At 42.7% G+C, this 26,378-nt stretch overlaps 1 protein-coding gene across 2 annotated transcripts; it reads right to left on the minus strand.

Annotated features, from left to right (window-relative positions):
• Window positions 1-508: 508 nt before the first annotated feature.
• Window positions 509-16,935, minus strand: LOC120055773 (septin-2B). 2 transcript variants are annotated; one of them, XM_039003724.1, is made up of 13 exons: window positions 16,828-16,935; window positions 15,915-15,954; window positions 14,862-14,976; window positions 9,114-9,200; window positions 8,801-8,924; window positions 8,400-8,534; window positions 8,122-8,239; window positions 7,764-7,865; window positions 7,439-7,584; window positions 7,002-7,085; window positions 5,717-5,777; window positions 5,383-5,480; window positions 509-1,964 (listed from the first exon to the last, which is right to left on the minus strand). In XM_039003724.1, exons 2-12 carry the CDS (start codon window positions 15,936-15,938, stop codon window positions 5,394-5,396), a joined length of 1,083 nt encoding a protein of 360 aa, XP_038859652.1. In that variant the 5' UTR covers window positions 15,939-15,954; window positions 16,828-16,935; the 3' UTR covers window positions 509-1,964; window positions 5,383-5,393. The 2 variants fall into 2 exon arrangements, with proteins under 2 accessions (XP_038859652.1, XP_038859653.1); XM_039003725.1 differs by lacking the exons at window positions 8,801-8,924; window positions 9,114-9,200; window positions 14,862-14,976; window positions 15,915-15,954; window positions 16,828-16,935 and having other exon boundaries at window positions 8,381-8,465.
• Window positions 16,936-26,378: the final 9,443 nt, after the last annotated feature.

Below are 26,378 nucleotides of genomic sequence, written 5' to 3' on the forward strand. Positions count from 1 at the left end.
CATAGAGCCATGAATACACAGAACTCTTTTCCACATTAAGTAACTCATGCAAGCAGTAAAATTAGATTTAAAAAACACCAGACAGTGAAGAAACACAAACATAGGCAAAGACACGTGCATACAAACACACAACATACACACAAGCATATATGTATATGATTTTGTGTTGTAGATATGTGGTGGTAGAGTAGGGGCCTAAGGGCACACTTAATGAGTTGTGAAATCTGTTGTGAATGTATTGTAAATGTTTTTTAAATTGTATAACTGCCTTAAATTTTGCTGGGCCGCAGGAAGAGAGAGTAGCTGCTGCCTTGGCAGCCGCTAATGGGGATCTATAATAAATACAAATAGAAAATATTTTACTACTGAAGACATTGGAATCTGGATGGAAGATTAGATAATGAAGGATTTATCGCATGGCTAAACATGAGCCACTTATAAATATATTACGATACATAGGATCAGGATTTTTGTTTTTGTAAAATGACAAATGAAGCAAACTAGAATCTAGCTTTAATATAAACTTTATTACAAGATAGCATACGTCAAGGGTTTTATTTGAGAGTCATTGGATAAAACAGCAGAAACTGGAATGTTAATAACTCTGACTTGGCTTGCATAGGATAGTGACACAATCGAACCAGGTCATCACAATGACCAGGCAAGCGGTCATAGCAACTAACTGGGCCTGTCCAACATCCATACGTCAGTCACTTTTCAGTCTTAACCCATTGACACTCAGCCATAAAGAATAGAAGGATATGGATATCATATTACACCATGTACAGCATGGGCTTTACAGCACGAACTCCACATCACTCTGGACGCACTTAATTCAACAATCATCAATATTACTGGGGGCCACGAGGAAAAGCAAAGTCATTTTCGATGCATAAGCCTGGTCCGAACATCACAGTAATTCAATTTACTTTTGGTTCGCTAGGACTTTTGCCTAAAACATCAATTCACTTTGCAATATGTTAAAACCTGGGGGCTGTCATAAAGCGTCTCCGAGTAGGAGTGCTGATCTGGGATTGGGGTCCCCCGTCTATATAACCATATTCATTATGATCTAAAAGGCTGAACTGATCCTAGATTGCCCCTCCTACTCGGAGACACTTTACAGGCCCAGTATTCATAGAGGCACATGCAGTAAACACCAAGGTATGTCTCCTTCATTGGTTCAGGGCTACAGGATGACTGGGAAGGTCACAGTGTCATGTATTTCAGTCACAACCAGTCGTTTCAACACAACGACACTTTAGACTGGGTTAAGAGCTGCATGCGAGGGAGTAGGAGAAAGAGAACACGGTCAACGAATCCTAGCAATAAGGAAACATCTTTATGCTGCTTTTCAAAGACTATCGTTTAAAGATATTTTAACATTGGCATGACAACCACTAGAGAAAGAAAATTATTACAGTTTTAGCTGTACGGCTCCACGAAAGAGAAGAGCGCTGCTAACTTTCACAGTAAGTTGGCCTTTCCCACTCGTAACGCGGAGCCACAGTAAGTAACACGATCGACCGTTCATGAGTGGTTTTAGCAGAGGCAGAGTGCAAAGACAGTACTGAGGAGCAGCAGCAGCTTTTGGCTTTCTCAACAGCAAAAAAATGTAATAAAGAACAATGGTTCTATAATAAAAACATTTCCCTGGTTAAAAGAGTTATTCTTCATTTGGTGACTAACTGGCATGGTCCAGTCCAATAGAATGAAACAAATGAATAATGAGCAATATGGAATATTAGAAAGAAAATGTGTGTAAATATAAAAATGTAATACTGCTTAGATACAAAAACAAAAAATAAAGAATTCAAAATGATCCCAAGTAGGACTGAAATAAACAAAATATAGTGGGAAGCAGTATGAGACAAGGCCCAGTTATCTTGCTCTTGTTTTCACGCCCTTCTCTTCTGCAATCCCTCCATCTATCTCTGGTCAAGCTCAAAAGACAGCTTGAAAACCTGCAGGGAAAGACAAAAGTGATACATAAGGACTTGTACTTCCTAATGTTGGATTTATATGAATTCAGACTAAAAGGGACCAATAATTCTGATTGAGTACATCTGATGCCATCGTAAAGTATTCAGACCACTTGACTTTTTCCACATTTTGTTAGACTACAGCCTTATTCAAAAGTGTATTTAAAAAAGTTTACGCCCCTTATCATTCTACACACAATACCCAATAATGACAAAGCAAAAACAGGCTTAGAGATGTTTGCTAATTCATATAAAAAAAGATAAAAACTGAAAGACATTTACATAAGTATTCAGACCCTTTAGTCAGTACTTTGGTTTTAGCACCTTTGGGAGCGATTACAGCCTTGATTCTTCTTGGGTATGACGCTACAAGCTTGGCACACCTGTATTTGGGGAGTATCTCACATTATTCCCTGCAGATCCTTTCAATCAGGTTGGATGGGTAGCGTTGCTGCACAGCTATTTTCAGGTCGCTCCTGATATGTTCGATCGGGTTCAAGTCCGGGCTCTGGCTGGGCCACTCAAAGGCATTCAGAGACTTGTCCTGAAGCCACTCCTGCGTTGTATTGAATGTGTGCTTAGGGTCGTGGCCCTGTTGGAAGGTGAACCTTCTCCCCAGTCTGAGGTCCTGAGCAGGTTTTCATCAAGGATCTCTCTGTACATTGCTGCGATCATCTTTCCCTCGATCCTGACTAGTCTCCCCGTCCATGCAGCTGAAAGAAATCCCCACAGCATGATGCTGCCACCACCAAGTTTCACCGTAGGGTTGGTGCCAGGTTTCCTCCAGACTTGACACTTGGCATTCAGGCCAAAGAGCTCAATCTTGGTTTCATCAGATCAGAGAATCTCTTGTTTCTCATGGTCTGAACGTCTTTAGGTGCCTTTTGGCAAACTCCAAGCGGGCTGTGATGTGCCTTTTACTGAGTGCCTTTTACTGAGTGGCTTCCGTCTGGCCACTCTACCATAAAGGCCTGATTGGTGGAGTGCTGCAGAGATGGTTGTCCTTCTGGAAGGTTCTCCCATCCCCACAGAGGAACTTTAGAGCTCTGTCAGTGACCATCGGGTTGTTGGTCACCTCCCTGACCAAGGCCCTTCACCGATTGCGCAGTTTGGCTGGGCGGCCAGCTCTTGCAAGAGTCTTGGTGGTTCCAAAATTCTACCATTTAAGAATGATGGAGGCCACTGTTCTTGGGGACCTTCAATGCTGCAGACATTTTTTGGTACCCTTCCCCATATCTGTGCCTTGACACAATCCTGTCGTCTCGGAGCTCTAGGGACAGTTCCTTCGACCCCATGGCTCAGTTTTTGCTCCGACATGCACTGTCAACTGTGTGACTTTATATAGACAGACAGGCGTGGGCCTTTCCAAATCATGTCCAATCAATTGAATTGACCAATTCCAACCAAGTTGTAGAAACATCTTAAGGATGATCAATGGAAACAGGATGCACCGGAGCTCAATTTAGAGTCTCATAGCAAACGGTTTAAATACTTATGTAAACAAGGTATACATTTTTTTTTTGTACATTTGCAAACATTTTTTTTTTAAACTGTTAAAAAAATATATATTTTAGAATAAGGCTGTAACGTAACAAAATGTGGAAAAAGGGGTCTGAATGCTTTCCTTAGGCAATGAACAAAAATATAACACGCAACACGTAGCGTCGGTCCCATGTTTCAGGAGTGAAATAAAAGTTGCCAGACATTTTCCATATGTACGAAAATAATCTCCAATTTTGTGCACAAACTTGTTTACATCCTTGTTAGTGAGCATTTCTCCTTTGTCAAGATAATCCAGCCACCTAGTAGGTGTGGCATATCAAGAAGTTGATTAAACAACATTACACAGGTATAGCCAACCGGCCTCACAACCGCAGACCACGTGTAATCACGCCAGCCTAGGACCTCCACATCTGGCTTCTCCACCTGCAGGATTGTCAGGGGGGGGGGGGGGGGGGGAGCATTCCTATCTGTAATGAAGCAATTGTGGGGAAAACCAATTCTGATTGGCTGGGCCTGGCTCCAGTCATGTGAAATCCATAGATTAGGGCCTAATTTATTTGTTTTAATTGACAGATTTCCTTCTATGAACTGTAACTCAGTAAAATCTTTGAAATTCCTGCATGTTGCATTTATATTTTTGTTAAGTCTAGTAAAATCTGCAAGAGAAAATGTTTACCCCAAAAATAAAAACACTACCCACCTGTGACCCCAAACACCCCCCCCAAAAAAGAAGTTTGATAACCACCCCAGCCCCCCAGTAAATTGCGATCTGTGCAGTTGTGTCACACCTTGATGCCACAGATGTCTCAAGTTTTGAGGGAGTGTGCAATTGGCAAGCTGACTGCAGGAATGTTCAGAGCTGTTGCTAGAGAATTTAATGTTAATTTCTCTACCATAAGCTGCTTCCAATGTCGTTTTAGAGAATTTGACAGTATGTCCAACCGGCCTCACAATCGCAGACCACGTGTATGGCGTTGTGTGGGTGAGCGGTTTGCTGGTGTCAACGTTGTGAACAGAGTGTCCCATGGTGGCGGTGGGGTTATAGTATGGGCAGGCATAAGCTACAGAGAATGAACACAATTGCCTTTTATCAATGGCAATTTGAATACACGGAGATACTGTGATGAGATCCTGAGGCCCATTGTCGTGCTGTTCATCCGCCGCCATCACCTCATGTTTCAGCATGATAATGCCCCATGTCGCAAGGATCTGTACACAATTCCTAGAAGCTGAAAATGTCCCAGTTCTTCCATGGCCTGCATACTCAGACATGTCACCCATTGAGCATGTTTGGGATGCTCTGGATCGACATGTATGACAGCATGTTCCAGTTCCCGCCAATATCCAGCAACTTCACACAGCAATTGAAGAGGAGTGGGTCAACATTCCACAATCAACAGCATGATCAACTCTATGCAAAGGAGGTGTCGCGCTGCATGAGGCAAATGGTGGTCACACCAGATACTGTGGTTTTCTGATCCACGCCCCTACTTTTATTTTTAAAGGTATATGTGACCAACAGTTACATATCTGTATTCTCAGTCATGTGAAATCCATAGATTAGGGCCTAATTAAATGATTTAAATTATTTCCTTCTATGAACTAACTCAGTAAAATCTTTGAAATGTTTGGTATATTGCATTTATATTTTTGTTCAGTATAGTAATAAAAAATATATACCACCTAGCAGACACTTTTATCCAAAGAGACATACCGTCGAGCAAGTTCAAATCATTTGTGTGTATTTTGATTACTACAGGTGTTGAACCCACAACCATGGCACTGCACACGCTTACCAACTGAGCCATACAGGTCCACAATATACCATAGTGTACATTTGAGTTTTCATAACACGGGTTTGCTGTGTTTAGTGTCAAAATGGACGTGTTGTTCTTACCGTGGTGAGTGTCACACATGCTGGCCGTCTCCCGCTCCATCAGGCTTAATCTGCATCTGGGCCTGCATCTTGGTAATCATCTCCTGCATTCTCCTCAGCTGCACAGAACAAAATAAACATAACATTAATACCAAAATGTAGATCACTGACTACCTGGATAAACCCCCCCCCTCCATAAAACAACCACCCGTATCACATGGAATAAACTTACTGCAGTCCACGTAAGAGTGAGGTAATGTGAGTGGGCTATTCAAAATAGTGATATTTGAATGGAAGTATTAGGGTAGTGTGAGTGGTAGGTGGTGAGAGGGATATGAATGCTTAGCTATCCCACCTCAGCCTCCTTCTCCTGCAGGATCATGTCCTTGTCCATTTCCTCCGGCTCCGGTCCCTTCCTGTAACACGGACACAGGTTTGTTGAGTTAGGCTCTTTAGGCTAAAAGGCACAATCATTGGGGAGACCTGCCATAAATATCCACTGGAAATCTCATACATTTCAAGTTATTATATAGTTTGTGCATTCAGAAGAAAATACAGTATTCAAAAGTATTCATTGTCATTCATAGAATCAGCAGAAAGGTGGAGGAGTGAAAACTGATGTGCATAGGGGGTCTCCGGAAGACAGTTTGGTAAATCCCCACGTCTGGTGGTTGTGTGTGTGGTGCAGTTTCTAGCTTTCTAGTATTTAAGCAGACGTGACGAAAGCAACACTTAGAAAGTAGAAAGAGCCAGAGGTAAATTAGTGATAGAGAGAGAAAGAACGGATTGGGGGTAGAAAAGTAGAAAACTGTGTGTTAAAGTGAAAGAGGGCAAGCTGCAGAAGCAAGAAGAGAGCAGCAAGGTTGGGAGACAGGGAGGATAGTGGTACCTCCCCCATTGAAAACAGTACCTCCAACAGTCCACTCAGAGGATTGGACAGACCAGACCACCATCATTGGGCTGATGGTGAGCCAATAGGAAGGCAGTAAAATCTCTCCCTTCTCCTGGATTGGCTATAGAGGAAGGTCTCAAAGAATCCAAAGGGTCCACACTCCTAGAGTTGAATGATACCCATACTACTACTACAACCAAACTATATACTGGTTAAAAACCCATAGCACACTACAAAATAAAACCGTAAAGATAAAAAAAAATAGCACACGGACTATACATGCCTAACTCAAACCCACTACCAAGGTCAAATTGCTGTAGAATGTACATCCAAAATTATAGTTTTTCCAACTTAAATTGTTTTTGTTTTTTCAACAATGTAATATTAATGAACACATGGAGATTTACTTTCAATGCTGACTATCACCTAATCCCTTCTTGATAGACATTAACACAAGATAAGTGGAACTGGCTGACTGACACACTATTAGTTACCCATCAATTGTCTTAACCAGATAAGTCAATCAAATCCAAGAAAGCCACACATGAGTCTTGTGTTACAAATGTCTCAACACTGTATCAACCTGCTCTGTTATATTCAGCTGTGTATGTGGCATTAAGCCTTTCTGTGTCTTTGGTTGTATATTACATTACTGCGTATGGGAAGTTTGGGGAAGGTAGGGTACAGAAAGGCAAGCAGACAGACCGGTACGTACGCAGGAGACAGAACGTAACCATGAGAGGACAACCTTCCGCCTCGTTTGAGGCGCTCCGAACGGAAATTCTCGTAGTGTAGGTCCTGGGTCACCTCCTGCAGGTCCTGCATGTGGGTGCTGTAGATGGATAGGTGTCAGTCGATCAATCAAGCACTAAACCAACCACTCAACTCAAGATCGTCATAAGCGTAACACCAAGCAGTATGTGAGACGGGACACCCACTGCTCATGACTGACATTTAATGGATTGACAACATATTATACAACTGACACAGCTTTTGTAGTATAAGCCGAATCAACCATAAACACTCAATTAAAAATAGCCATTAGCCACTATTTCAAGTCGGGATTCTCAAGCTGCTATTCAATTCTGCTTGAAGCTGCTATTCAAGTCTAATATATGAAGAAGCCAGAGCGAGCCCCTCCGGGGATATGACCCAGTGCAGGCGGTCGCTCTCCCACCCACTCACATGAGCATGGTGCGTAGCTTGAGGAAGTCGTTGTGCTCGGGGTTCTCCACCTCCACCACGCCCCAGGGATACAGGCGACCCCGCACCTTCTTCCCCTTGGCCTCGATCTGCTGGTTGGAGCCAACCACCGCAAAGGGAATACTGGCCTGGAGGGAGGAGAGAGCAGGTGCTGACGGTCAAAACAGATAGCATGTTTGCGATGGTGGTGATTGCATACCATTCTGAGCTTATTTGTAAAGATGTATGTTTCCAATACTGTATGCTGAAATGACATATGGGGTTCAGAATCCTTAGGACCGAGTCTAGAAAAGGTGATTGGGATTACTTTGAGAATCCTTGTCTGCTCCTTGAAGTCCTCGTCCTCGTCAGACTCCGCGTCGGGGAGGTGGTATATCTTGATGCCGTGCTCATCAATCTCATCCAGAATCTACAGCCACACACAGGAATATGGAGGATATATACATAATTTGGGCTATTTACTAAAGCTGTGCTTTAACTATTAAATTGAATATACAGTACTTTATTAATCCACAGAGGGATTATTTACATACAGGCAGTCCATGGGTGCAGTTGTATCATATGAAAGGAAGATCACTACATCTACACCCCTTGCACGAGACGACTTAAAAACGTTCTCCCATTGTATACTTTTGAGAATCAGGTTGAGCTATAACGTCTCCTACCCTGCGCTTGAGCCTCTCCCTCTCTCTCAGGGTGAGTGTGTCGGCCTTGGCGATGACAGGGACCACGTTGACTTTGTTGTGGATGGCCTTCATGAACTGTACATCCAGAGGCTTCAGCCTGAGAGGGAGAGAAAGGGAGAGCGCGTAAGAACTGGGGGGAGTACTCGGTGAATTAGAAAGTACATGTTGAACAGGTGAGTACCCATGGGCTAACGGAGAGATGAAGTAGAAGGGAAGTACTCTGTGAATTAGAAAGTACATGTTGAACAGGTGAGTACCCATGGCCTAACGGGGAGATGAAGTAGAAGCAGCAGTGGACGCGGTTGTCCACGATGTGCCGTCGGTTCAGACCGCTCTCGTCGTGGAGGTAGCGCTCAAACTGGTCGTCGATGTAGGCGATGATGGTGCTGAAACTGGAGGAGAAACGAGAAGCAGCGGCCGTTAGAAAAGCCAACCCATATAACACTGTATGACATGAATAGAGCAATGGGAACTGACATTTTAGATATAGGGGTGTCGTCCATGCAAAACTAAGCTTAAACTTTTAGAAAGGGAACAATCCCTTAAAATAAAAAAAATTAAAAAAAATAGAAGTATTTTTTAAACTATAAAAATGTTAGTTCAACTATATTCCAACAATTTCAATGTTGGACAAAAGAGGTGGTGGGCAGTGGACTACCAGTCCTGGCTGTTGATGGCGTCGCCGTATCCGGGTGTGTCCACCACAGTGAGGCGGAGCTTCACCCCTCTCTCCTCGATCTCAACCGTAGATGCCTCGATCTGAACCGTGCGCTCAATCTTCTCTGTGGGACAAAATTAAAAGGAGACCAGGGGGAGAGGAAAAGTTGAGGTACTCTTGAGGCCACTGACTAAATGAGGGGCGATTTGGTGTAAATTGTTTAAAATGACTCCCATTAGGTTATGTAGGAAGAAATTGGGTTTTGATAGTTAGCGGAAAGTTTGGCCTTGGTGTATGTGTGTATAACCATTACCTGCTGCTCCGGGGATCACTCTCTCTGGGTAGAGATCCGTAAGGAACAGACTGTTGATGAGGGTGGACTTCCCCAGGCCAGACTCACCTAAACAGAACACACAGAATCATCAATATTTAAAAAATCATCCCATCATAAAAAAGAGAGACTTAAAATCAAATAGAACAGACCATTGTGCCTGTAAGGCAATATACCCAATATATATCTGTTCATAACAGATTACTTTTGAGCCTACGAACCACAAATACTACAAGAATCTACAGTTAGATGTGTGCAGGGTGTTCCTTTTTCCACAATACACCCAATAGTTGGACAATGGCCACACTACATTTGCAGCCAAGTATCTTCCTACACATTAGGCCTCATAGCGTGGGAAATGCATTAACCTCGCAGTAAAACAAGACACACATTTTCCTTAGTCCTAAACGCAACAAGCTCAAGTTTAGGGTCGCTGCTTCCCCAATCAAAAGCCCTGGATTAACACAGAGGTACGCGCTAAACTAAAGGACACAGCTACCGCACACAAAAAGGTAAATTTAGGAACAAGGTGAACAATATAGGAACAAGGTTAAAAACCTATTACACCGGTTCCGACGCTCAATGCATGTAGCAGGGGCTACAGTCCATTACAGATTACAAATGTAGACCTAGCCGTGATCTATTCAACGATGCCTCTACCAGACGAACACAATGAATTTTAGGCACGCTTTGACAAAACACCAAACTGTGCACGAGGGCCCCCGCCATCCTAGATGACTAGGTGATCTCGCTCTCCGAGGGTGACACGACTAAGGTTTAACACTCCCAAAGCTATGGGGCCAGACGATAATCCAGGGCACGTTCTCAGAGCATTCGCAGTCCAGCTGGCAGGCATCTTCAAACTCCTACTACCCAAACAGATCTACAGACGATACAATCTCAATTGCACTCCACACTGCGCTCTCCCACCTAGAGAAGAGGAATACTGATGTGAGAATGCTGTTCATCGACTACAGCTTAGCGTGAAACACCATAGTGCCCTCCAAGCTCGGGACCCTGAGACTGAACACCTCCATCTGCAACTGGATCCTGGACTTCCTGACCCCTGGTGGTGAGAGTAGGCTGACCCTCAACACAGCCCCCCCCCCCCCCCCCCCCAGGGGTGTTTAACCACGACTGTGGCCACGCACGACTCCAAATCTATCATCAAGTTTGCTGATGACACGATGGTGGTAAGCCTGATCAACAACAATGAGATAGCCTTCAGGGAGGAGGTGAGAGAACTGGCAGTGTGGTGCCAGGGCAACAGGATGATGGACTACAATAAACAGGGGGGCATACACCCATCCACAGGCCGCAGTGGAGGGTCAAGAGCTTCAAGTTCCTGTGTCCACATCACTGTGGACTTAACATGGTCCTCTCACACCAGAACAGTCGTGAAGGCATGGCAACGCATCTTCTCCCACAGGAGTCTGAAACTATTTGGCATGGCCCCTCAGATGGCACGGCAACTGCACCATCTGCGACAGGAAGACCCTATAGAAGGCGGTGCGGACAGCCCAGCGCATCACTGGGGGTGAGCTCCCAGCCATTCAGGAAATGCATGCCAGTTGCTGTCTGAGAAATGTCGGGAAAATTGCCAAAGACTACAGCCACCTGAGACATGGACTGTTCTCCATGCTTCCGTCTGGCAGGCAGTCCTGGTGAATCAAGACTCAGACAAACAGACTCCTAAACAGCTTCTATCCCCTGCCCATAACACTGTTATAGTGCTAACAACTACTGATCTCCCTCAGACTATCCACACTGACTATGCCCATCCACAGGTATCAACCCACTCAGACAACCTACGCTGCTGCGAAAATGATTATTGATTAGATGCATTACCCCATTACCCTGCTGTCCACAGATTATTGATTCCCATTACCTTTATTATTTATCCTGCTACTGGTCACTATTACATGTAGGGCTGGGTGATATATTTAATTAATTTGAATGTATGTTTAAGCGCAATGTTCCAAACAAATGTATTGGAAGAATCTAGGTTTGAATTCATGAGTGTGTCTTTTTGGTCTCGTATCATGAGTGTGTCTTTTTGGTCTCGTATCATTTGCTCCTTTACCACTCGCACAGGTAGCCCACTCTGTCTTCCATCTGTTTTACGGAAACAAGCGCTGTAATATAGAAATATGGCCATGTGGGAACCCTAACCCTATAAAAAGCTGTGTATCAATTTAACATTTTGTTTACTGAAAATGATTTCTCGCCGATATGAAAGTTATGGTCCTTATGCAAAACCGTACCGCAAGCGTTGCGTGTTAATGTAAAAAACTCCCCTCTACACAAGACGCATGACTGTGTAATGTAATGGAACTGGGTCACGATGAAAGGCTAGAGAGATTGTTTATGAGACCCGTGGACATTTTCTATAGTCCCTGCTACCAGAAGTTGGTCATTATTAGTGGTTGTGCATGGTTCAGGCAAAACAAAATGTTACTTTCATAGACAAGACTTGAAAGCCAGATCAGTGAATGCAAAAAAAGCAGGTTAAACTATTTTGATATAATTTAATTATTTTTAGTGGGTCTTAAGGTTGAAGGCTTATATTTAGCCTAGATATAATTTTACAAGCCCTAAATTCATTAGATTATTCCAGCTGTTTGAAATGCAGTGTATTGATCTTTAATTGTGTAACAAAGCTTTGGCCTATTTAGAGAAATATTTTTTTTTAAACTAAAAATAGATCTACATTGTGAAATCGCCAATAAGTTTTTAAAAAAACACACAAAAAACAAGAGTTTAGGCCATATCGCCCAGTCCTATTTACATGTATATATTACCATAAGTATTTATATATTCCTCAACCATTCCAGTACTCCTGCACATTGAATAAGGTACTGGCACTGAATTTTACAGTGGCTTTGGAAAGTATTCAGACACCTTGACTTTTTCCACATTTTGTTACAGGCTTAAATAAAAATCCTCAGCAATGTAAACACAACACCCCATAATGACAAAGCGAAAGCAAGTTTTTTTTTTTATGTTTGCAAATGTATCAAAAATAAACAACTGAAATACCTTTACATAAAGTTCAGACCCTTTGCTATAAGACTTGAAATGGAGCTCAGGTGCATCCTGTTTCTATTGATCATCCTTGAGATGTTTCTACAACTTGATTGGAATCCACCTGTGGTAAATTCAATTGATTGGTCATGATTTGGAAAGGCACACGCCTGTCTGTCTACGTAAGGTTCCACAGTTGACAGTGCACGTCAGAGCAAAAACCAAGCCATGAGGTCAAAGGAATTGTCCCTAGAGCTCCGAGACAGGACTGTGTCGAGGTACAGATCTGGGGAAGGGTACCAAAAAATGTCTGCAGCATTGAAGGTCCCCAAGAACACAGTGGCTTCCATCATTCTTAAATGGAAGAACCACCAAGACTCTGCCTAGAGCTGGCTGCCCGGCCAAACTGAGCAATCAGGGGAGAAAGGCCTTGATCAGGGAGGTGACCAAGAACGCGATGAGCTCTAGAGTGTCTCTGTGGAGATGGGAGAACCTTCCAGAAGAACAACCATCTCTGCAGCACTCCACCAATCAGGCCTTTATGGTAGAGCGGCCAGACGGAAGCCAATCCTCAGTAAAAGGAACATGACAGCACGCTTGGAGTTTGCCAAAAGGCACCTAAAGACTCTCAGACCATGAGAAACAAGATTATCTGATCTGATGAAACCAAGATTGAGGTCTTTGGCCTGAATGCCAAGCGCCACGTCTGGAGGAAACCTGGCACCATCCCTATGGTGAAGCATGGTGGAGGCAACATCATGCTGTGGGGATGTTTTTCAGCTGTAGGGACTGGGAGACTAGTCAGGATCGAGGGAAAGATGAACGGAGCAAAGTGCTGAGAGATCCTTGATGAAAACTTGCTCCAGAGCGCTCAGGACCTCCGACTGGGGCAAAGGGTCACCTTCCAAATGGACAACGACGCTAAGCATACAGCCAAGACAACGCAGGAGTGGCTTCAGGACAAGTCTCTGAATGTCCTTGAGTGGCCCAGCCAGAACCTGGACTTGAACCCGATCGAACATCTCTGGAGACCTGAAAATAGCTGTGAAGCAATGCTCCCCATCCAACCTGACAGAGCTTGAGAGGATCGGCAGAGAAGAATTGGAGAAACTCCACAAATACAGGTGTGCCAAGCTTGTAGCGTCATACCCAAGAAGACTCGAGGCTGTAATCACTGCCAAAAGGTGCTTCAACAAAGTACTGAGTAAAGGGTCTGAATACTTACGTAAATGTAATTCTTACGTTTTTTTTTAAAACCTCTTTTTGCTTTGTCATAATGGGGTATTGTGTAGATTGAGAAAAAACAATTACTTTTTTATTTTAAATAAGGCTGTAAAGTTTTTTTTTTTAAATGGAAAAGTGAAGGGGTCTGAATACTTTCCGAATGCACTGTATATACACTTGCATTCTCGTGTATTTAACTGTCATCGTAGTTCTTGTGTGGCTTTATTCATAATTGTATTTGTTATTCTGTTCTCTATTCAGCAGCAGCAGCAGAGGCCTGTCCAGTGCTGAGCTGCCCCTCAGGCACACATTCCACTCTGGTTTATTTTAAGGCAGAGGGATGACTGTACAATAGGGCCCCCCTCCTCCCCCACACAGACATGGAGGGAGAAGAGAGAAAGGACAACCATTTCACACGGTTAAACCAGAGGACCCAGAGACGCCCAGCCTCCATCCGTTTATTTAGAGGCTGGACTCACAACAGTGACCTAAACAGGGGCCTCTGACATGATCCTACACATATCCCACTCTCTCAGATACAAACACTCTGGCACACACGTATGCTGGACATGCATAAACTCACGTTAAAAACTCAAAAAGGAAATGAAGCGATCTGGAACAGTGGTTACTGGCAAATTTTTAGGGAGGGTGGGAAATGTTATTTGTGAGGAGAGGCTATGGGAAAAAGAAATGTCTGCATTTGTCAACTAGCTAACTGTCCGGGCACATGCTCAAATAAGTCACATTCCATTCTGTCGACAGCATGAAGTGATAGCTTAAATATTTAGAACAAACAAGGCCAAATACCATTTTTTTCTGTTAAAGATATATAGAATGTTAGCTTGTTTCTTTGTCTATCCTCCCAACTCAAAATTAATCAAGGAAATGCATAGTGGGTTGTCATGAGACCAGTATTGCGATATTCTGAAGTATCGTGGCAAAGACACAAAACATGAAGCTGATTTAATTTCTTGAGGAAAACAGTCCTAATATTAGAAACAAACAGCATTATTTTGTCACCTAGAGTCACATGTTTATTTTGCAAGCTATAACACAATATATACTTTCCATAAAGTATGTTTTTATAGGACCATAGAGTTTAGACTAATTCCTGTTAAAAAAATTTGCCATGGAAAATCTGATATCATAGTATTGTGATACTGGTATCGTGACAACCCTATTAATGTGCTTTGCTTGCTGTTATATTCCTAAAATGGTTATGGTCCGACAAACCTGTGTGAACATTATCATTTTGGCACACATCCGCTTTGAGGGCCAAAACTCATCTCTACTGAAGTGAGAAAAAAACTGCAGCAAGAAAATGGCTGACACTCACCGACAAGCAAAGACACAAAGTGATTTTGTGCAAAGCTCAAACAACTGGTGTAGACGTTCTGTCTAAGGCTAGATACTACATATGAACAATACTCTCAAAACAAAAACACCAGACATTACTTAAGTTTCAAATATCATGACACTCACCAACTACCATGAGGGTGAACTCAAAGCCCTTTTTGACCGACTTGCGGTGCACCTGGTTGGGCAGGTTGGCAAAGCCCACATACCCCGGGGTCTCTGGGTTGGTGAACTGACCCTGCTGTAATACATGAGACAACAACATGAGCATCTGAGTCATTCAACTCAGGAATACCATCATTTAAACTTTGGCATGGGCTGTGTAAATCACAGAAGCAAAGATTAAAACCAGCAATTAGGCCACTACTCAAAAGAAACAGCTATCCACGAATGACCTTTGGATGAGGTGACTTTGTCTTGTCTCTGCCATCTTTTGCAAAAACATTATTTCCTGCATTCCAGTGTTTATTGCCCTAATAAGCCTGCACGTAACCAGGGAGAATAGAATGTGCAGTCTAACCAAAGTGTTTCAAGGTTATGCCTAGACCCATCTTTTCAGCTTATAAAACAGATGTAAGGAAGGAGCATATATTACATTATATCTAGAGCAGCAGATAGCCTAGTAACCAGTAACCGAAAGGTCGCTGGTTCGAATACCCGAGCAGACACGGTGAAATATATCATCGATGTGCCCTTGAGCAAGGCACTTAACCCTAATTTACTCCAGGGGTGCCATACTACTATGGCTGCCCCTGTAAAACAAAATTGTACTGCACATGTGGTGTATGTGACAAAATATTTGTTTTATCTCTATAATATAGCTAGGCTAAGTTCATACATTGGAGTGTTCTCATTTCAACCCAGGTCAAGGCACAACAGTGAGTCATGAAGAAAGCAGCTGCCTGGAAGCTGGCAGCATCTGCTAGCGTGACCATGCATTCTGTAATTAAGTCTCTCTCTGGTAAGATGACTATACACAATATTTGCATCCTCAATGTCTGCAATGGTTTAATTCTAATAAATCCAGATTTCCCAAAGCAGATTCACATCCGGTTTATATAGACCTAATCAAAATAAGCTCCCTCTGAAATCATTATTGGACAGCCTGACAGTATTACTTAGATTAAATGAACTGAGAGGAAGCAAGCATCCTCTTATCATACTGGGTCGGGAACGTACCTTAATTTTTTCAGCCTGAGACATTTTGCACTCTTTCAACCTGCCAGAGAACAGAGAACATTACATGTCAACTGTAACGTACTCCTGTTTTTTTTAGCAGAGCATGCAAATACTATATCAATAAGCCTAGCTATTACTTGAAGAGAATGACGTGTGTACACTAACAAAATGGAGGATAGCCTACCTACATGATTTAGAGGACCGTGAGACAGGAAGTCTGCTTTCTGCTCAATAATGACTTTCCGAAATATCTAACCACAAATAACTGACAGCCTTCCCTTCCAAAGACGTTGTTACACGCTTTGACTTCACAGATGCATGTACACAAGTTGGATTTAACTTGAATTCAACTTTCCATTATGTTCTTTTATTTAGTTGGCTAGTGACTTTTCTATTACAGTATACCTAAAAAAAAAAAAAGCTTGAAGCGATAACAAAACGTCATACAGTTAGTTAGCGCACTAACTGCTCTCTGAACTTTTATTTGTTCAACGCCGAGCATTGGAAGTCTGAAAACGTTAGGTGTTGAAAGCGCTGTCCCAAAAAATTAAATACAACTAAATATTGCAGTTACCTTAAATATGCCTAATTAATTTAACGCTAATAATAAATCACAAAACATGATCTTATCAACACCTTCAAGCTAGCTAGCAAACAACTATTTCAAACCGGGCTGTGTAGACATACTGTAAATTGATTACTGTATCACAGGGTTCAAATGGTAGCTAGCCAACACTGACTATTAAACCGGCGAGGTGTCTAAACGCAAGCCTTGGAAACTAGCCAACTAATTAGCAAGTAGCTAGCTAATTTGCTAACAAGCTATTTGGGATGCGGTAGAAAGTTAAAGCAAAGTATCTTATTCAACGAGACAGTTAAAAATGTCATGAATATGGCTAATAAATACATTTACCGTTTCGATTGTCACTGGAAGAAAACCGTGTGGGTTGGGTGCATAAATACAGTCATTGGTTTGGAGGCCGGACTGGCGAACAACACCTCAAATTCCGGATCTTCTTCAGCACAGGGACCAGAATGCATTGGGCGTTGACTGTCCTCAAATAGGCCCTCTAATAATGAATTGATTTTTCTTATCAATAAAATTGAACACATGTAATTCTACTACCAACGATTTTCTTTACAATTTGTAATACAACTGCTATTCATCACCACCATCGTCAACCATCATCATCATACAGCACTTCACAAACAATCTAAACTCATCATGAGGGGCCCAATTGCTTGAATACCGACATCCATCCCCACCACATTGAGACAAAACCTTTTACTGGCAGCAGAGCGATAAACACATTTTTATCTTTGCGAGTTCTTGATAGCAGAGCGATAAACACATTTTTATGTTTGAGAGTTAATTTCGTGCAATTCTACACATTTTGCCATGCGGTGTAGAGAAAATATTGCCATTTTAAAGCATGTTTGCAGAAATTCGATACATTTTGCCATGGGGTGACAATTTCACATAATTATACAAATTTTGCCATGCAACCTGGTCTCATACACTAGATGTTACGTAGTACAGTAAATCCAGGTCTCATACACTAGACATTACATAGTAAATCCAGAACATACAAATTAATATGACATGTTAATTTTGATATGGTTACAGAAGATGGGAGGGTGAGTGTGTAACATTGCATTTGAGCTAACTGCTTGCTACTTTTAAACTACTTAACATGTTAGCTAACCCTTCCCCTAACCCTTTTAGCTAACCCTAACCTTAACACCTAGCCTTGCTAACGTTAGCCAGCTAGCTACCTAGCTAACTTTAGCAACAAATTTGAATTGTAACATCATACGGTTTGCAAATTCTTAACTTATTGTTTGCTTTGCTAATTCGCAACATATTGTACGAAATTGCAATTCATAACATATTGTATGAATTGCAACTTGTAACATATTACGGAATGGATGACAGACATCCACAAATTAATACAAACCATACGAAACATAACAAAGCGTAATTAAAGGAGTATTCTGGTTTTACTTACAAAATAATACGAAATGCTCTGAAAACAGGTTGTGCCATGGGACAGAGAGGACAATTTGCTTTGTTACAGCTAATGTCCTGCAATTCTACACATTTTGTCATTGGGTGGTGAAAAATGTTAGCAATTTTTATATATGATATCTGAGTGAGACTGACGAACAAAATCAATGGGGGCCCTCCAGACGGTAATTTAACCATGATAACCAAATTTCTAAATTTTACTTTGTGTATTCTACTATTCTAACTCGCAACAGTAAATTGGAACCACGACTGAGTTCCAATTTTTTTAAATAAAATTTGTTCTGGGCCTTCAAAATGGGGTGCAGACCGCCAGTTGCCCATCTCTGAGGTAGAAAGCAATTTCAAGTCAAATCAAATCAATTTTTATTGGTCACATACACGTGTTTAGCAGATGTTATTGCGGGTGTAGCGTAATGCTTGTGTTTCTAGCTCCAACAGTGCAGTAATATCTAACAAGAAATATCTAACAATATCACAACAATACACACAAATCTAAAGTAAATGAACGGGATTAAGAATATATATATATATATATATATATATATATTTCACCTTTATTTAACCAGGTAGGCCAGTTGAGAACAAGTTCTCATTTACAACTGCGACCTAGCCAAGATAAAGCAAAGCAGTGCGACAAAAACAACAACAGAGTTACACAAACAAACGTACAGTCAATAACACAATAGAAGAAGAAAAAAAAAAATATATATATATATATATATGGACGAGCAATGTCAGAGCGGCATAGACTGAGATACAGTAGAATAGAATAGAATACAGTACATACATATGAGATGAGTAATGCAAAATATGTAAACATTATTAAAGTGGCCAGTGATTTTAAGTCTATGTATAAAGTGCAACAGCCTCTAATGTGCTAGGGATGGCTATTTAATAGTCTGATGGGCTTGAGATAGGAGCTGTTTTTGAGTCTCTCGGTCCCAGCTTTGATGCACCTGTACTGACCTCGCCTTCTAGGAGGGTGAACAGGCAGTGGCTCAGGTGGTTGTTGTCCTTGATTATCTTTGGGCCTTCCTGTGGCATCGGGTGCTGTAGGTGTCCTGCAGGGCTGGTAGTTTGCCCCCGGTGACGCGTTGGGCAGACCGCACCCCCCTCTGGAGAGCCCTGTGGTTGAGGGCAGTGCAGTTGCCATACCAGTCGGTGATACAGCCCGACAGGATGCTCTCAGTTGTGCATCTGTAAAAGTTTGTGAGGGTTTTAGGTGCCAAGCTAAATTTCTTCAGCCTCCTGATTTTGAAGAGGCACCGAGGAACTTGAAGCTTTCCACCTTCTCCACTGCGGTCCCTAAGGTTTGAATAAAACTGTATAGTTGGCTTCTATATCTAAAAGGATTGATTATGGGCCTACTAATAATAATACTAGCCCATTATTTAAAAAGATGGCATGAGGCCATCAAAATGGGTAACAAAAAATGGAATAAAACTGCCCAACAACTAGGCCTATAAATACATACTTTAACCAATCTTAGCCACCTACAGTGCCACATCATCATCAGGTAGGTGTATTACATTTGATATTTTACAAACATTAGGCCCATATAATGGCAGTGTTATGATTCTAACACTGTCCGACAGAGGGTACAGATGACCCCGGGGTGGCGTGGTGCAAGGGAGAAGGTCAATCCCGCAGTCATAGGGTCGGTGCGGCGGTAGCGAAGTGGCCCGGGCCTTGCTGAACACCTCCCGGAGGTCCTGGTACTCCGCGGGGATGGCGGAGAGGTCCGGGGCACCTTCCGAGTCCCCAGGAAGACATCCTGGGGCAGGTTGCGCTGACTTAAGACAATGGGCGAGGCAGAACAGACTCCAGCCCATGATGGCACCCGTAGCCAAGTAGATGAGGGGATTATGTCGCTGGAGCCAGGAGAATCCCAAAACTACGGGAATCTGACCAGCGCTCTAACATCCATGGTAATGGAGAGGGGCTGAGTGGGGATGTTCAGCTCGGAAGCCAGGGTAGCGTCCAAAAATCTCTCATCAGCCCCAGAGTCAATGAGGACCCGGAGAGATTTAGACTGGTTTCCCCACAGCAGAATGGCATGAAAAGGGGTGAGAGCAAGGGAAGCAGAAACGTTATCCATATGGCCCACCAGAGTACTCGCTCCTACCGGTGAGCCTGGTCTTTTTAAAGGACAAGAGGACACAAAATCACCAAGAGTCCCGCAATACAGACAACTCTTCGTGTTGATCCTGTATTGCCATTCTGCTGGCGACAGCCCAGCTCTGCCTAGTTGCATAGGCTCAGGAAGCGGTGACTCGGCCGTCTTCGGCGACTCTTGGGGAGGTCAGGAAGCCTCGGGTTCTCTTGGCAAAGTGACCGCCGTGGACTTCCGGGATGACTCGGAGGCAAGGTGGAATCCCTGGACATACGAGCAAAATAAAATTCTCTCCCTCTGTCGTTCCCGTAATCTCCCATCGATGCGGATGGTCAACGCGATGAGGGAATCGAGAACCGTAGGTAACTCCCGAGCAGCAAGCTCGTTCTTGACCTCCTCCGAGACGCCGTGCAGGAATATATCGAACAGCGCTTCCTGGTTCCAAGCACTCTCCGCTGCCAACGTGCGGAAATCCACTGCATAGTCTGCCACACTGTGGGAGTCCTGTCGAAGCTGAATTAGGGCAGCTTCTCTCCCGGAGAATGGGGCATCAAAAACCTTTTTCACCTCTTCCACGAACCCCTCCAGACTAACGCCTATGGCTGGCTGTTGTTCCCATACAGCAGTAGCCCAGGTGAGAGCCCTTCCGGACATCAGCGTGATGAAGTAGGCTATCTTGGAGCGATCCGAGGGGAAGGAGGAGGGCTGAAGCTTGAAGACGAGGGCACACTGAGCTAGAAACCCTTGACAGGTGCTTGTCTCTCCATTGAAGTGTTCCGGGGGAGGTAAGCAGGGCTCCCGAGAATGTGAAGTGACCGATGAGACTGCGCTGCTAACCTCTGAGTTACTGAGGGGCTGTGGGGTTACCACCACGGTAGGCTGCCTCCCAGACAACCCGCGGAATTACTATTTCCAACACCTGGTCATGGTGTTACGCCATGTTTGGACCCCCTCCATAAGGCCACGAAGCAATTCCTCATGCCTACTGATGGTGGCTCCCTGGGAGGAGATGGCGTTGCGCAGCTAGCACGAGTCTGCTGGGTCAGTCATGGCCAGTTCGTACTATCACGTTTCAAGGTAAGACCCAGATGCAGACCCGTCAAATTAACAACAGTTTATTAATCCAACAGGGGCAGGCAAAAGACAGGTCAAGGGCAGGCAGGGGTCAGTAATCCGGACAGGTGGGGCAAAGGTACAGGACGGCAGGCTCAGGGTCAGGGTAGGCAGAGGTCAATAATCCAGATAGGTGGGGCAAAGGTACAGGACGGCAGGCAGGCTCGGGGCAGGCAGAAAGGGTAAAAACCGGGAAAACTAGAAAACAGGAACAATTGCGAGACATGAACAGAGGGAAAAACGCTGGTAGGCTTGACGAAACAAAACGAACTGGCAGACAAACAGAGAACACAGGTATAAATACACAGGGGATAATGGGGAAGATGGGTGACACCTGGAGGGGGTGGAGACAATCACAAAGACAGGTGAAACAGATCAGGGTGTGACAATTTTCCATAGAACACTGCCCCTTGTTGATTATCCCCTACATATTCTTCAAGAATCAATTGGTACATATCATTCATTTAAAAGTCCAAAAATGTATGTAGCAATTGAAAATTGTCCCTTTAAAGCTGCAATGTGTATGTTTTTGGGGGACCCAACCAAATTAACATAGAAAACTGAGTTATAGATCTGTCAATATCATTGAAAGCAAGTCTAAAAAGCGGTATATCTGTTATATTTCTATGCTTCCCGTGCTTAAGTTTCCTTTTTTGTATTTTACTCTCGGTTTTGCACACCAGATTCAAACCACTGCAAATACAATCGTTTTGGTTAAAGAAAATATATTTTACAGTGGTCTAGATGGTACAATGATTCTCTATATTCTTATTATTTAACCATCTGTTCCCCATGTTTGTTTGTGAGTCATTGTTTATTGTATTTTCGGTCTGTTATTGTGTGCTCGTATGTTACTTTGTACATTTGTCATTTTGAGTAAAAATATGTTGATTACTCATATTTGCTGTCCTGCGCCTGACTCTCTACACCAGATACACACAGGACCTTTACAACGTATGCGTGGTGGAAGAAGACTGAGAGGAAGATCAAGAGCTGTAGTCTCAGATGAGATTAGGGCTACTATAATTGATAATGTAATAAATCGTGGTCTATCAATGAGAGAGGCTGGTCTGAGAGTGTAGCCAAATCTGCAACGTTCAACAGTGGCATCTATTGTGAGAAATTTCCAGCAAAACAACAGGTAAGATGTGCATTCTACAAGGGCATCTGACTGAACTGCACATTACAGAAGTAAATTGAGCAACGCCTCCAAACCCACTTGTGTGTAATTGTTTTTATATTTCTGCTAAGGACCTAACGGTTACCTCCCACAGGCGGGAGCAGTAGGATTTTCACTGCTGTGCAAGAAACTGCAATCGTTGATATGGTCATCAGAAACAATGACATAAAACTCACAGAGGTTCGGGACAGAGTGTTGGTAGACAACATTACATTTGGAAATATTCACAATGTAAGCATAACAACTATTTCTAGAGTCCTGAAACAACATCAAGTCAGGATGAAGCAGTTGTACACTGTTCCCTTTGAGAGGAACTCTGAACAAGTCAAGCAACTCAGGAACCAATATGTCCAGGTAAGATGACTGTAAAATACAGAACTGGTTTTGAACAAAACCAAACAGGGCAGAGGCACACAATGGCATGTTTTTAGTATAATGTAAACTAGCGTAATAGCCTAACTCTTATGATGCCTTGTGAATTTATTTTAGAGAGTCATGGAGATTGAAGCCAGGCAAACACCCCACATATTAATCTTTGTGGATGAGGCTGGTTTCAACTTGGCCAAAACACGGCGGCAAGGAAGGAATGTGATTGGGAAAAGAGCCACAGTGGATGTCCCGGGCCAGAGGGGTGCCAACATCAAAGTCGGCAAACGTTTGTAGTTGTATGGGACAATGTGGCATTTCACCACTCCCGTGCAGTCACAGAGTGGTTTGCAGCCCATCCCAGGATGGTGTCACTTTTCCGCCCACCTTACTCTCCATTCCTCAATCCCATAGAGGAATTATTTTCCTCATGGAGGTGGAAGGTTTATGACATAATCAAATGTCCTTCCTGGACGCAATGAATGCTGGATGCCCGGACATATCTGCAGAAGATTGCCAGGGATGGACCAGGCATGCCAATAGATTATTTCTTAGGTGTATTGCCCAAGATGACATAAGATGTGATGTGGATGAGAACCTGTGGCCAAATGCAGAAGACAGGGTTGACTAGCATTGGTGTATATACAAATTATTGTATATACACTCAATGCCAAAAAAATACATAAAACATATTGAAGCATATTGCATCATGTCTGATTCATTCCTGTAACATATACTGCAGTAAATTCTAAGCTGTAGAGAGGTGTCATTCTTGTTTTGTCAAGACATTTTACAAAAGAAAACATTGTAATGCTGCCTGTTGTTAGTGTTTTTTAGGTAATTGTTTTATGAGTGACAAAGTGTGCTTGTTGGGTGACAACCTTTGCTAGTGTTATGGACGAATGAGCTGATTTGAGACATGTATGAAGTGTTTTGGTAGTTTTAGTGCATTTTGGATGTGAAAGTAACTGCTGTGCCAAGCTGAAAGTTGGTTAGGAGAACTGTGTGAAGAGTTTTGAAAAAGTGACCTAAGTATTATGAAATGGGTCCTAGCGATTGTAAAAAAAAAAATTGTAATAGACAGAGCTATGGCTGCAAGGACTGACCATACATGATATCAAAATTATCATTTTAACCATGTTATGAGGCTATACAGTGTTTGTTTACATTTCCAATGATTACAATCATTGGAGTAAAACAAGCTTATATTGTGGGTTCTCATGGAGTGTGACAGTTGAACTAAGCTCATGAGGCATTTATAAGTTATATTCTATATATATATATATATATATACATATATATATATATATATATATATATATATATATATATATATATATATATATATATATATATATATATATAATTTATAAGTCCAAAAATGGACGTAGCAACTACAGATTGCCACTTTAAGTCTATCAAATGTGTGCAAGTTTGAACGTGTCCATTAGGCCTATTGATATTTTTTTTTATCAGTGTAACGGATGTGAAATGGCTAGCTAGTTAGCGGGTACGCGCTAATAGCATTTCAATCGGTTACGTCACTTGCTCTGAGACCTGAAGTAGGGTTTCCCCTTGCTCTGCAAGGGCCGCGGCTTTTGTGGAGCGATGGGTAACGACGCTTCGTGGGTGTCAGTTGTTGATGTGTGCAGAGGGTCCCTGGTTCGCGCCGAGGGGACGGTCTAAAGTTATACTGTTACATTGATGCTGTTGACCCGGATCACTGGTTGCTGCGGAAAAGGAGGAGGTTGAAAGGGGGGTGAGTGTAACGGATGTGAAATGGTTAGCGGGTACGCGCTAGTAGCGTTTCAATCAGTTACGTCACTTGCTCTGAAACCTAGATGTAGTGTTGCCCCTTGCTCTGCAAGGGCCGTGGCTTTTGTGGAGCGATGGGTAACGACGCTTCGTGGGTGACTGTTGTTGATGTGTGCAGAGGGTCCCTGGTTCGCGCCCGAGGTCGGGGCGAGGGGATGTACTAAAGTTATACTGTTACATCAGCACGATTTAGATTGAGCAATAAAAGCCCCACTTTTATTCCATAGACTGGGATCCGCACTATGCAGCTGTTGCAAGATCGCATTTTTCACAGGCTGTCCACTGGTTTCAAAAACAATTATTGATAGGCAGCTTAAACTTCTTGAATTCAACCATATTTGGGTTCAAATGTACATTTAAATTTGTGAACAGGCATCCACAACAACAACAATCCGTAAGGCGCAAATAGCTAAATGAGAGAGCAGCAGTGTGATTCACATCAATGCGCTATGTAGATATCAATAATAAGTGATACCCGTATCGCCGTAGACTACACTACTACTGCCATCCTTACCTTCAAGCGTTTATTCAAATTGGATAATCTTTGGATGCCGACAGCAGTCGCACCATTGGAAGACATAGCTTGGACTGTAGCCTACAAAAACCCATTCCTGCTCTTTTCCCGCGATCCATCAAACATATATGGTGTGTCATCATCAAGTCTCTGACTTGTGTTCAGACTCGCTCAGGTGGTACAAACTTACATGTGCGACTTTTTTCAATGCTGATTTGAATGTCATTGCGAAAACACAGAAGTGTCACAGATTTTTTTTCGCAAACATTCTTCCTGAATTTAAAAGTAATCTAGTTTTTCAAAAGTATCGGTAATCTGATTACAATATTTTTTACTGGTAACGTAACGGATTACAGTTTCCGTTTTTGTAATCCCTTACATGTAATCCGTTACTCCCCAACCCAGCTTGTTGGTCATAGTATGGATATTGTTAGTATGCCAAAAGCTCCCAGATGTCGTACTACATTCTCCAAAATACGAAGTATACAAGCAGTGGACACTTTTCCCGTGCTTTTAGGGCCCATAATGCAATTCTTCAGAAAATGGGGGTAGCTTCACACCGTTTTCAGATTTGAAGAGAATGGCGGAAAATAAGCAGCTGAAGTCCAACGAGTGAGGATACAAATTCATTGCTTTAACTAATTTTGACAAATGTTAAGAAAATGTTGAGCAATGTAATAAAGTAATAAAGTATCTTACACGTTATGTTGGCTGACAATTTGATAGCTACACTATCCTTATGAACCGCATAGCATATCATTACAGCAGTATGTACCGGTATGTTAGCTAGCTACCTAAAGTTAGTTGGCTATTAATACATCCCACTTGCCAGTATATTAACTATATGCTATCTACCCAACGTTTATTGACTTGATTATTCCCGTCATTCTTAGTTTAGCTAAGTGGTGTAGTTGTTGTGCATTCTCAATGGACATTCTGGTGCATTCGTAAATTCGCTCTGGCTATCTACTCCGATTTCAGAGCAGTCTCGTCTGAATGAGTGTACCTGTGCCAGATGAATAACTGATGAATTTTACGAACACTGGCAAAAAAAAAGCATAATTAAATTGTTCCCAGCAGCACGGTTACAGTCGCCAACGCTCTGGATAACATGAAAACAGCCTAACCAGCTCTGCTAGAATGAGGAAATGGTCAGAGTGAGGTGTTCTTTAGGATCAACCATACTCCTCGTGCCAGTGCGTCCGGCCAATCTGACAACACTCTGAATTAAAAACACCCAGAGCGCACTCTTGCACTCCAGATTGAACTCATGAACAAACCCAAAATCATAAAATGTTTAGCTAGTGACTTGTCATGGTAACAAGCTAGCAAGA

The sequence above is a fragment of the Salvelinus namaycush genome, chromosome 11 (genome assembly GCF_016432855.1).
Source record: "Salvelinus namaycush isolate Seneca chromosome 11, SaNama_1.0, whole genome shotgun sequence".
Taxonomy (NCBI): domain Eukaryota; kingdom Metazoa; phylum Chordata; class Actinopteri; order Salmoniformes; family Salmonidae; genus Salvelinus; species Salvelinus namaycush.

Coding starts and splice junctions, on each gene's coding strand:
- LOC120055773 (XM_039003724.1), bottom strand. CDS start 15,938: ATGTCTCAGGCTGAAAAAATTAAG. Junction 14,977..15,914: donor CTCAGGCTGAAAAAATTAAG/GTACGTTCCCGA, acceptor CATGTATTACAG/CAGGGTCAGTTCACCAACCC. Junction 8,535..8,800: donor GCCATCAACAGCCAGGACTG/GTAGTCCACTGC, acceptor TTTCTCCTCCAG/TTTCAGCACCATCATCGCCT.